A 12,268-nucleotide genomic window follows, 5' to 3' on the forward strand; every position below is an offset into this window, starting at 1 on the left:
CTTTATTATATTTAAATTGTCAGTTCATTTGTTTGTTCCTGGTTATTTGCAAATTGAAAATGACAGCTTGCAAACCTCCAGCCAAAAAAGTTTGCTTTTTTGTTTTTATAAAACAAACATCTTATTTAAAACAAGGTCTCTAATATGCTAAAGACCAACTAGTAACTATTTAATAACTGAGATTGGTGAAAAGTATTTAAAAATAATAGCTTGATAGACCATGGGGATTGCTGTTACCACTTTATAGAATTCTAGAAATGTAGAAGTTGAATGGATCTTTTTAGGCCATCTAATCCAGTCTGCTGTAATGAGGCAGGACCAGGTACTAGCTATGTAAATTGGGGAATTGTTCTGCTGTTGGGAGGAATAGCTTTCCTGGCTTTGTGAAGTGGGCTAGTAAAAAGATCTGAGTTCCTGCTCCCTTTTTATTTACTCAAAGGCCTCCTTGAACTTGAGGGCTCCCCTTCCACTTTCTTCTGTGCAGAAGCCTCACAAGGCTGAGCCCAAGAGTCCCGAGGAGTTCAACCCCCAACCATGTTGAGCTTACTTTGGGGGGGGGGGGGGTGAGGGTGTTCTCACTCCAAAGTACTTTCTCTGCACTGGATGTTTCACATCACATACAGTTCAAAGCAAATATAATTTGATAAACAACAATCAGTGTGAAAAAGAATAAGGAAAAATGGGAAAGGTGAAAGGAAAACACATCACCCCGCTGTAGCACAAGGACATCACAAACAGCATCTCTGGAATGTAAGGGCAGTTCAGTCTGTTTCTTGTAGGTCCCAGGCCTGCTTCCTAACCCCTGGCTGTGCTACAAAGATGCTGTGGGTTGAACACTTGTTCTTCTGATGGTCATACACCTTCAGGCTCTCGGTGGCAGGATCCTTCCCCCAGAGTAAATCGCCCCTTCCCCTGGTTGGGGTTACAATTCTCCCTCCTAAATTGGCCTGCAAGGCCTCTTGGTTGGTGGTGTCTCTTTGCGTTATACCTCTGTCCAGGGTCCTCCCTTGCTCTCTTCAGCTGCTCACCACATCCTTCTCCAGGCTGCACCAGCCTCTGCTCCACTCTCAGGTGCTCTGTCTTCAGACTCCTGGACTGCTTCCCTGACTCCTCTGAATATGGTTGCTCTTGCTCTCCTCCCAGTGTGGATCTGCTTTCTGGGTTTTCTCTCGAGTTCTTTAGCTGCTGTCTTGTCCCCCAGCACTGCCCTGCTCTCAACACAGAATCTGTTCTTTGCGCTGTGTCTCTGGTTCTCTCTAGCCGACATGGCTCTGCTCCCCAGCTCAGCTCAGGCCCCTGACTTTTGCTTAGCTTGGCCCCACTCTCTCTGACTTAAACAAATCCAGATCACGCATAAGACAAAATGTCCCGCCTCCCGGGTCTCCCGACTCTTTCATTAGCCTGCCCACTGTATCAATCAGGCTGACCTGGAACGTTGGTCTCTTCCCATTGGTTTCCCTTCATTTTGTTCTGGGGGCTAAAACCAACCCCCCTCCCACTAAGTTTTAGTAAGAGGCCAACAGTCCACTTAAATCTAGACCAATCCTGACAGGTCTTAAAAACCTCCAATAATGGAGATTCCACAGCCTCTTTAGGTAGCTAGTTCCAGTGCTGAATTGCCCTGACAGTTAACTACCCTAATGTCTAACATAAATTCCTTGCTGCAATTTAAGCCCATAACTTCTTTTCATCCATTGAGGACAGGACAAGAAATATCAGCCTCCTTTTAAAAAAAGCTTTTATATGCTTGAAGACTTGTTTCCCACATTTTTTTCCTAGTCTTTCCTCATGACTCATGTTTTCTAGACTTTTAATCTTTTTTTTTCATTGCTCTCTCTGAGACTTGCTCCAGTAAGCATCTTTCCCCAAAATCAGTGCTGAATAAAATGGAAGAATTAATTCTCGGGTCTTGTTTTCAGCGTACCTGCTAATATTTCCTCAGGTGTTCACTTCTTTTGCATCAGTTTTGCATTGATTCATGTTTAGTTCCTTTGCTGGTGGCTGATGATAGAGCCTTATTCTTGTGAGCCTCTCTCTTCAGTATGTATTGTTTAATGCTTATCAGAAGTATAGTCTGACTTAGACCTCTTTAAGGTTCACCCATCAGTACAAGTGTGGTTTTTTTGTTAAAGCAAGTTAGTGATTATTATGGGAGAGCAAAATACAGAAAGACGTAAGCCTCTTAGCTATCATACTGAAAAATAACATGCTTGTTATATAAAAGAACAATACTATAGTACATATCAGTTTGCATAGATTAAGAATTTAAGAATGGCCATGCTTAGGTCAGACCAAAGGTCCATCTAGCCCAGTATCCTGTCTTCTGACAGTGGCCAATGCCAGGTTCTCCAAAGGCAATGAACAGAACAGGTAATCATCAAGTGATCCACCTCCTGTTGCCCATTCCCAGCTTCTGACAAACAGAGGCTAAGGACATCATTCCTGCCCAACCTGGCTAATAAATTCATGAAGGATAGATCCTTCAAATGGCTATCTAGTTTATCTTTGATACCTGTTATACACGCAGTCCCCGGGTTACGTACAAGATAGGGACTGTAGGTTTGTTCTTAAGTTGAATTTGTATGTAAGTCGGAACTGGCTTCCAGATTCAGCCGCTGCTGAAACTGACCAGTGGCTGACTACAGGAAGCCCGAGGCAGAGTTGCTCTGCCCTGGGCTGCCTGGAATCAGCCGCTGATCAGTTTCAACAGCAGCTGAATCTGGACGCCTAGGACAGAGCAGCTGGGGTGCTGCGGGGACCAACCGGGCAGCACCCCAGCAACTCTGCCTCGGGCTTCCTGTAGTCAGCTGCTGATCAGTTTAAGCTGCGGCTGACTTGGGGACACCTGGGGAAGAGCAGCTGGGGTGCTGCCCGGTTGGTCCAGTAGTGCCGAGGAGCGGCGCTGCAGGACCAACCCAGCAGCCCCAGCCGCTCTACCCCAGGCGAGAAAAGCCTGGTTTGCTGGGGGGCGCACTAGCTGCGCCCCCCAGCAGACCAGGGAAACCCCGATGGCGGGACCGCGGAGATGCGCCGCGGTCCCGCCCGCATCCTCCCCAGCTTTGCTCCGTGTCTCCCCGGTCTGCTGAGGGGTCTCCAGGAAGACGAGGAGCAAAGCCGCGGAGGGGCTCGGGCAGCGGGGCAGCCCAGGCGCTTCTGGGCTGTCCCGCTGCCGGCTTCCGCTGATGCTTTGCAAAGCCGCAGAGGGGCTCGGGCAGCCAGGCAGCCCAGGTGCGCCTGGGCTGTCCTGCTGCCGGCTTCCCCCGAGGCTTTGCAAAGCCGTGGAGGGACTGGGGCTGCGGGGGAAAGCCTCGGGGGAAGCCGGCAGCGGGACAGCCCAAGTGCGCCTGGGCTGCCCCGCTGCCCGAGCCTCTCCGCGGCTTTGCTCCGCGGCTTTGCTCCGCGTCTTCCTGGTCTGCAGACCAGGGAGACGCGGAGCAGCTTTTCTCGCCCCGGAGTACACGCGCGGCGGGACCGCGAGGTCCCGCAGTCCGTGTCCTCCGGGGCGAGAAAAGCCCCGTTCGTAACTGCGGATCCGACATAAGTCGGATCCGCGTAAGTCGGGGACTGCCTGTAGTCTTGGTTTCCACAACGTCCTCTGTCAAGGAGTTCCATAGGTTGACTGTGCATCGTGTGAAGAAGTACTTCCATTTGTTGATTTTTCTTTTAACCTTGCTATCTATTAATTTCTAGGTGTAATTTCAGCTGGAATTGACCTACTTGAGTTAACTTTAATATAGCTAGTTTGGGGCCTGTAACAATGCGAGCTTCAGGGTGGGCTAGTCCCACAAGTAACTGCCCAGGTTTTCAGGCAGACATGTACAGTTGGTGCTGAAACTTCTGCTGTGGCTTCACTGCTCTAGGAACCCAAGATAGCTAGATTAAGGGTATGTTGGCTTGAACAGTAATCATCTCAGTTACTGCAATGTAGATGTATTCTTAGATTGATGAAAAATGAGAATTCTCCTTATGTGGTAATTTTCAAAAATGTGAAAAAACAATCTTAATGATTTCTTACTTGCATTGCTCCTTTGATCTGTTTCTAACAAAGGAGAGTTCTAATCTTTGGTTTATGTATATTGTGTGTGTGTTTTTTAATAGAATCAGACCACAGCTAGCCAAAGAGAAGATTGAAGGATGCCATATTTGCACATCTGTCACACCAGGTGAACCTCAGGTGTTCCTCGGCAAAGATAAGGCCTTCACTTTTGATTATGTGTTCAACATTGACTCACGGCAAGAGGAGATCTATGTTCATTGCGTAGAAAAACTGATCGAAGGATGCTTTGAAGGATATAATGCAACTGTTTTTGCTTATGGCCAAGTAAGTCTTACAATTTAATTTTAAATATTTGTTTATGACCTAATGCAAGGAATTTTCAATAACTAAACTTTTAATAAAGTTATAAAATGTGTGAACCTGTTTGTTTTAAAAATAATTTTGTAAAGAATACTAAATAGTTTTATATAAATCATTTTGCCTTAATGATGCCAGTTCAAATGCAGTGTAGATGATATATGTATTTATATGTATAGAAGTGCTTGTGTTCACTCCCTGTTGGGCATCTGGCATTGGCCACTGTTGGCAGACAGGATACTGGGCTAGATGGACCTTTAGTCTGAACCAGTATGGTCATTCTTATGCTTAAAAGGGCTTAAGGTGCCCATAATATAACTTAAAAATGTATCCTGAATGCAGGAGTTTAATATAGTTAAATTAAATTAGTGATTTAATATAATGCATCACTGGTAAACCAGTACCTTTCCCTTTTCCTCCTTGTGCTGTACTGCAAGCTTTCCTTTCTGTTCTGCAACCTATGTTCTGTGACAAACCGCTAGCTCCTTGCACCTCTGTGTCTGTGCTATTTTTTTAACATGTTAGCTTGGTCAGAGATAGGGATGTAAAATCCTGGTAAATTGGTTAACCAGATAAATGTAGTGTTTAACATTATGCTTAACTGATTAAAGGGGGTGCACGGTAAGGGTGTTAAATTTCGATTAATTAGATAATCGAGTAGTCGATGAAATTTCCATTAACTAGTCAATTAGTTGATAAGGGGGGGGTGCATGTTATCTGACTGTGCCTCTCCCTTTGAAATGTACAAGATCTGTGGCAGCTCCTATACATTTCAAAGGGAGAGAGACAGCGGGGACCCATGCTAGTGGGGAGCTAAGCAGTGCCTGCTGGCGTGGGTTTCCTTCTGTGCCTCTTCCTTTGAAATGTACAAGAGCCGCAGGCCTCTCTTGTACGTTCCAAAGGGAAAGGAGCAGCAGTGGGACCAGTGTGAGTGGAACTGTTTCAATATCCACTCACACCATTTCCCCGCTGCCTCCTGCCCCCCTTGGAGATGGTGCTGGCAGGGGGAACCGACTTTTAAGTCGGCTTCCTCCATGTCAAGACTAAATTCCCACTCTGGCATGATGAATGCAGAAGTGGGGGCCTGCAAAAGTACCCCAAAACCTTATCCTTCCAGGCTTTGGTATAAAGCTTCCCCCAAAAAACTTAAAAACCTAGATTTTGGGGATAAAAATCCACTGCCATCACCCAAGTAATGGTAAGAAAACCAGGGAAGAGATCACTCGAGGAAAAAAACCCGAAATTTTATTATCACCATAATACTCCTGTTACAAGCATAATGACTAGATGGAAAAGTCACTAATTCATATACTCACAGGGGACCCCCATGGGCCAAAAGCTTAGTTACAAAGGAGAGAAAAAAAACCATTTGTAAATGCACAGACATCAGATTCCCATTCTCAAACCATAAAACAATAAAACCTAACGGATTTATCTAAACTTTACCCTACTTACAGATAGTGAAGAGTTTTTTCTTGAAGAAAGAGACATGTCTCCCTCCCTCAGTATCTGGAGAGAAACTGCTGTAGGGACAAAGGAGGGAAAAACCAAAAATTACTTTGTCCCAGTTTGAAATTCCTAGCTGTATTTCTATTGGCTGAGCAGATACCTGGCTAGGTACAGTTAACCCCTTAGTCCTCAGGCTGCTGCCCATCTCTCATGGTCATGACACTCCAGCACTGGCCTGTGCTCCCCCACTTGCTTTCTCTCTCTGATAGAGGCAGCAAGGGGCAGGGGGAAGTGACTAGTTGAGTTCCTACTTGACTGCCTGATAAGCATTTGCTTATAGGGTAGTTGACTAGTCGCTTACATCCCTAGTGCACGGGAGTGCCACTTTGTTTCAATTCCTCAGCAAAATGGAGATAAAAATAATTTCCTACCTTAAAATAATAAATACAGTAATGAATGTGAGAGACTGAAATAACACAATGAGAACTATATAAAAACTTAGATAGATAATTGAAAATAGTGCTAGCACAATTAGCTTGAATGACACATTAGTTGGCACTCTCAGTTGAAAGGACTGAGTGTAGACATGCAAATGAGTACTATCTATTCTGTCTTGGAGATGAGGGCTGAAGTGTTTTATTTGCATAGGAGAAGTTTGAACTTCCACTGCCAGTGCTGTGTCTACTGTATGGATAAGCAGAGGATTTTGATTTCCAACATTGTCAATCAAGCACTTTTCACAAGCATTCATTCATTCATTCATTCATTCATTCATTCATTCATTCATTCATTCATTCATTCATAAGAAAAACTTTTAAAGACATTAAAGTAGTGTACCGTCACTATTTATTAAGCATCTAGTTTATCTCTATTTTTAAAAACACTTCTGTTATCTTACTCTGTGTGAGGTACTTTGTAAAGCAATTAGTAAGAGCTGTGACTTAACAGAAATGCCTACGTATCATAGAATGATAGTATTCAGAAGCAAATTTATTGTGCCTCTTGCCATGATCCAAGATTGTGTGTGATTTTGTGCCTTTAATGCAGTAGTTCTGAAACTTTATTCACTGTGACCCCCTTCTGACAACAAAAATTATATCCCAGGAGGGGAATTGAAACCTGACACACACACCCCAAGTCTGGGCAAGCAGGGGGCGGCAAAGTTCAAGCCCTAGCACCCTTGTGAGATTTGGGGCCGAAGACCAAAAGTTTCATCCTCAAGAAGGGGAAACTGTAGTTGAGCCCCTGCTGCCCAAAGGTAACACCCTCAGCTTCAGCTTTGACCCCCAGAGGCTGGGGCCTGGGCTTTGATTTGACCCTGGATCCCAGCATGTGTAACACCAGCCCTGGTGATCCAATTAAAACTGACTTGTGACCCACTTTGGGTCTTGACCCACAGTTTAAGAACCTCTGCTTTAAAGTTACTTGTAATTTCTTTTCTTCTTAAATTTAGACAGGGGCTGGCAAAACATACACCATGGGAACAGGCTTTGATGTCAACATAACAGAAGAAGAACAAGGCATTATATCTCGTGCTGTTAAACACCTTTTTAAATGTATTGAAGAAAAAAAGCAAGCTGCTATTAAACAAGACCTTCCATCTCCAGAGTTCAAAGTGAATGCCCAATTCTTAGAGGTAATTTTGTTTATAAAACCATCTCTTTTGAAAGTCAGTGACTTATTTATGTATCCCAATATCTACTTATTCATTAGTTCTTCTCTCATAAGCAAAGGCGAAAGAGAGTGGCCGGCTAGGAGCAGGACTCTGGATGCTTCCGGCCACCATACACTGGTAAGGTTCCCATATTGGTTCTGGCATGGATATTCAATTCCACCTCTTTCCTTATGTCCCACTCCCTCCTTTTCTATCCTCCTCCTCCTCCATTGGAGGCCGTATCACCCCCACCCTATTGGACCTCTGTCACCACCCCTGTGAGTCCCAAGGGATCTGGCGGCTGGGCAGCATTGTTGTATCCTCCTGGCCAGCCCCAGGGATCCAGTGGCTGCATCAGCTCAGGGGGTTCTGGTAGCTGAGCAGCATGGTGGCTGCATGCTGAGCCCTGAGCTCCCCTCAAACGCAATCAAACCCTAGACATGGCCTTCCCCCATCCCAACACCCTGTCCTGAGGCCTCCCCCATTATCCCAACTCTTTCTCTGATTCCTGCACCCCTGCCACACATACTCCCCACCCCCTATCCTGAGCCCTTCTCAATCCCTTGCCCTAAGCTCCCCGCACTCCATCCCACACTTAAATTTCTTATAGGTACAGGAGGCCCCCAACTTGCGACGCGATCAGTTCCTGGGGAAGCGTCACAAGTCGGGGGTGTCATAACTCAAACCCTCATTGACGATAGGTGCCGGGCACCATTATAAATATGGGCTGAGGATGTAAGTTGGGGGTTTTCGGCCTCGTCCGCACTTACAACAATGGTCATAAGTGCGGGAGGTCGCAAGTCGGGCCATTGTAACGCGGGGGTTTCCTGTACTGTTATATTGCAACCCCCCCAACCCACTGCTTCAAGGTTGCAATACAACAGTACTTGTAAGAAAGTTCAGTTACTGTCACTCTTGCTTGTAAGAAACTTTATATTTATTAGTCAGTTGTTTTCCTTTAGGATTTCATGAGGAAATATATAGCATTTGCTTTGGTTCTTGAATTTATAAAAAGATACTTTATAATCTAATCCATTATTTCCAGTAAATGTTTAGCAGGTCCATTTACAGTGAATTTTGAAATAAAGATTTTGTTTATACATACATATTTATAGTAGTGGTATCTTTTTCTATACTGTATGTGTGATCTTGGGAACAATCATCTAATTTATTTTTTCTTTTTTCTTTTTCTTTTTCTTTTTCTTTTTCTTTTTAAAGCTGTGGGATAAACTGCAAGCTGTGGAATAAATTGTGTTTACTTTGTGCTTCTGCCCATTCATCTAACTGCCATGAATACCTCAAAAATTCCAGTGCTATTAGTAGACTTGTTACAGCCACCATTCAAAAGCTGACTGACTGACTTCAGAAAATGTTTTTTTCCTAGTCCCAGGCAATAATGAATTTTGAAGGCTCTTCCACTGCAACTCTAAGGTCCTCTGGCAGCTCCTTTACTTTTTAACCCACCAAGGTTTGCGTCCTCAAGATATTCCCTGAATCTTAGTGACCAGTGTTCCCTCTGCTGTCTCTCTGGGTACGGCTGTTTGTTTGTTTTTTTCCTGAAGAAGGTATGCCAGTTGCGCTCACTTGCATGTTGTCTTCCATTTTTTTTTCTTTCTGAAAGAGGATTTTCCAATATTTGGCCTGTTTACACGGGGCCAAATATTGGAGGAAAATCCTCTTTTGGAAGCCCCCTGTACGCCTCGCTTTACGCTTCCGAAAGAGGGTTTTTTCCTGACATTTGGCCCTGTGTAGACGGGCCAAATATCGGAAAATCCTCTTCTGGAAAAAAAAAAATGGAAGAAGATATGCAAATGCGAGTGCAATTTGCATACCTTCTTTGAAAACACCAAACAGTGTAGCTCAGTGATTCCCAACCTTTTTCCCATGGAGGAACCCCTAAAATAATTTTTCATGTCCCGAGGAACCCCTACCTATGAAAACGTTTGCTTGGGGAGCGCAATTCAGTTATTGCTAAATTATTGTTAAGGAAATTTATTTGTAAAGAGCTGTTTTAAAGTAAGTGTGTGTGTGTGTGTGTGTGTGTCAGCTTACATTGTAAGAAAAAAAATTGGAGCATTATTCCTGTCTTTTTTTGTATTATCTAATCTTTTTATTTAAATATTAAAATATCAAATCAAAATAAAGTTTACTTAAACATCAAAATAAAGTTCACATCCAAAGTCAATATAAAGTTTACTTTCAATGTGACACTTGGGCTTGTTTCTTTTTGTACAAATGTTGAATTCTTGGCCGAATTTTTGACAAACACACTTGCAGTTCTTCCTCGACAGACAGTAGACGATTTCTTTCTTTGTTTTTAATGTTTGTAAGACATGAGAGCTTGTTCACAGAGGTAAGAAGTTGAAAACTGGAGTAAGATGTTCACTACTTTTGCTGAGATCATAGTATACTCTCTTCTTATTGAAATCCGAAACACATCAAGTAGCACTTCATTTAATTTTATCTTCAAAGTTTGATCACAATGTAGTTCAGTCAGTTGTTGTTCTTCTTGAAGACTGAGTAAATTTTGTGAGAACTCAACAAAAGGGTTCCTAACCCAGTCATACATTTCTGATGTCAAAGAAGGAAAGTATTGGTCAAGTTTTTCTGTCAGTGATTCCAAATGACTGGTAATTAATGGGATGACTTCTTTATAATCTGTCTCACTCTGAAACTGAAGTAGGAGCGGAAACATTTCAATATTTCCACTTGGAAGATGTCTTTTCCAAACCTTGAGTTTATTCTTGAATGCAAGAAGTTTGTCTGTGGAAGTTAGAATGTTTTCTTTTGGGTCCTGCATTGTGGTGTTCAACGTGATTAAGTGTTTAAAACCCATGGCCAAGTAACTGTCATTGTAAAGGCAAATTTTTTTAATATCAGTCACTTCTCTTCCTGTTTCACTCGTACTTAGCTCTGATAATTTTGATTCATTTTCACTGTCCTCTCCTTCACTGACATGCCTTCTTTTCATATACTTCCACATTTTTTTTATTTTTGATGGCCATATGAAAATACTGTTACACAGGTGAGATTTTTAGATACACAAAAACAACTACAGTTTTGGTAAAAACGTTAATTACAAAACTGCGCAAAGACTACAAATCTACAAAATAGCGAACGACCGTAATGTGCACTAGACAAGACTAGAAACGTGGAGAATTCTGGGAAGCAAAAGGGCAGGCACAATACAACTAAATCTAACCTTAGATACGAACTGACTAAAACAAAACAAAGAGGCAGTTGTTAGCGTACGAAGATTACTCCAGTATTGCCAATTGCTGGACAAAAATTCCCACAATATTTCGAGGGATATTTGGAATTGTTTGCGGTATTTTAAATTTTTTATTTATTTATTCCACGATTTCTCGCGGAACCCCTGACGATGGTCTGCGGAACCCCAGGGTTCCGCGGAACCCTGGTTGGAAAACACTGGTGTAGCCGTACCTTCTGAGTGCACCTTCCTCCCCTATGTGCTATGTGCTTTTCCCTAGTTGAAGATGAATTTGACAATTTTTTCTCTTACTCTGGGCCCTGGGCTACAGTAATCTGTATATCACATGTTCTCTTATGGAGGTCCAAATAACTTCTAGCGCTCATGGTTCTTCCCTTCAGGAGTCTGTGATCAGCAGTGTACAGTGACACAACACTTTTCTTAAAGCCAAAGTATTGTTTATTTAACAGCAAGAGCAAAGCATTAGAGAAACAATCTAATCTACATGCATTTCTCTCATGCGGTGCGTCTACACAGCATCCTAAAATCGAAATAAGATACGCAATGAATCCTCGCTTCATTGACTATTTCGAAAGTTTGAACTAGGGATGAAAATGCAGGCATTCGAAATAGTCAATGAAGTGGGGATTTAAATATCCCTGCGCTTCATTAGCATGATCTCACCGGCGCGTTACTCCGAATGCCAGCTGTTCCGAAAGTGAAAGTGCGCGCTGGGACATGTTAGTTCGAACCAAACCCCTTCGTTCGAACTAATGTTACTCCTCAAAAAATGACCAAATTTCAATGAGGAGTAACGTTAGTTTGAATCAAGGGGTTTGGTTCAAACTAACGTGTCCCGGCGTGCAATTTCACTTTCAAAACAGCTGGCATTTGGAGTAACGCGCCGGCGAGATCATGCTAATAAAGTGCGGGATATTTAAATTCTCGCTTCATTGACTATTTCGAATGCCTGCATTTGCATCCCTAGTTCAAACTAGGGTTCAAGTGTAGACATAGCCTCACATTTGCTAATGAAAAAACCCTTATATATGCTAATTAGATGTTAAATCATTTTTCAATTTTATTTTATGGTGGATGTTTCTTTTTAAATTAAAATGTATAAATTATTAAAGTTTAGTTTATAAAATAAACTAAGTGTTTTCCTTACCTGTTCTTTCACAAATGACATGACTTTCACATGGCCATTCCTCAATGAAAGTATTCAGTTGCTCCTGGCCAAATATTTCAGCACTCAGCAGGTTTTCACAGTGTCTTACAGTGTGTTGGAGGCTAGTTAACTACAGGTTGCACTCCATAAACTGGGACTCTCTCATCCGGCAGCATCTGTGGTCCGGCAGGATTGCGAATGCTACTGAACAAGAGAGCTCCAGGGCAGAATGGCCAGCATCTGAGAGCCCTGTGAAAGGCAAGGTTGGTGGTAACAGAGCCAGGCACTTAGCAGACTGGCGGTGGGAGCGGTGCCGTGGTAGCAGGGCAGGGGCAGCCTGTGTGTGCCGGCCTGACAGTAGGGTTGTGCTGCGGCAGCACAAGTGGAGCTGCATGCTGGTCTGGCAGTAGGGACAGGGTAGTGTCAGCCTGG

General features: G+C 43.3%; 1 protein-coding gene across 14 annotated transcripts in view; it reads left to right on the forward strand.

Annotated features, from left to right (window-relative positions):
* Nucleotides 1-12,268, forward strand: part of KIF21A (kinesin family member 21A) — a 150,471-nt gene that overhangs the window by 36,510 nt on the left and 101,693 nt on the right. For all 14 annotated transcript variants that reach the window (XM_075927460.2, XM_075927474.2, XM_075927496.2 and 11 more), the window contains exons 2-3: nt 4,099-4,321; nt 7,257-7,439. In XM_075927460.2, the coding sequence (XP_075783575.1) occupies nt 4,099-4,321; nt 7,257-7,439 (406 nt within the window). The remainder of the gene's footprint in view (nt 1-4,098; nt 4,322-7,256; nt 7,440-12,268) is intronic.

This window comes from Pelodiscus sinensis, chromosome 1 (assembly GCF_052426305.1).
Source record: "Pelodiscus sinensis isolate ZL-2025 chromosome 1, ASM5242630v1, whole genome shotgun sequence".
Taxonomy (NCBI): domain Eukaryota; kingdom Metazoa; phylum Chordata; order Testudines; family Trionychidae; genus Pelodiscus; species Pelodiscus sinensis.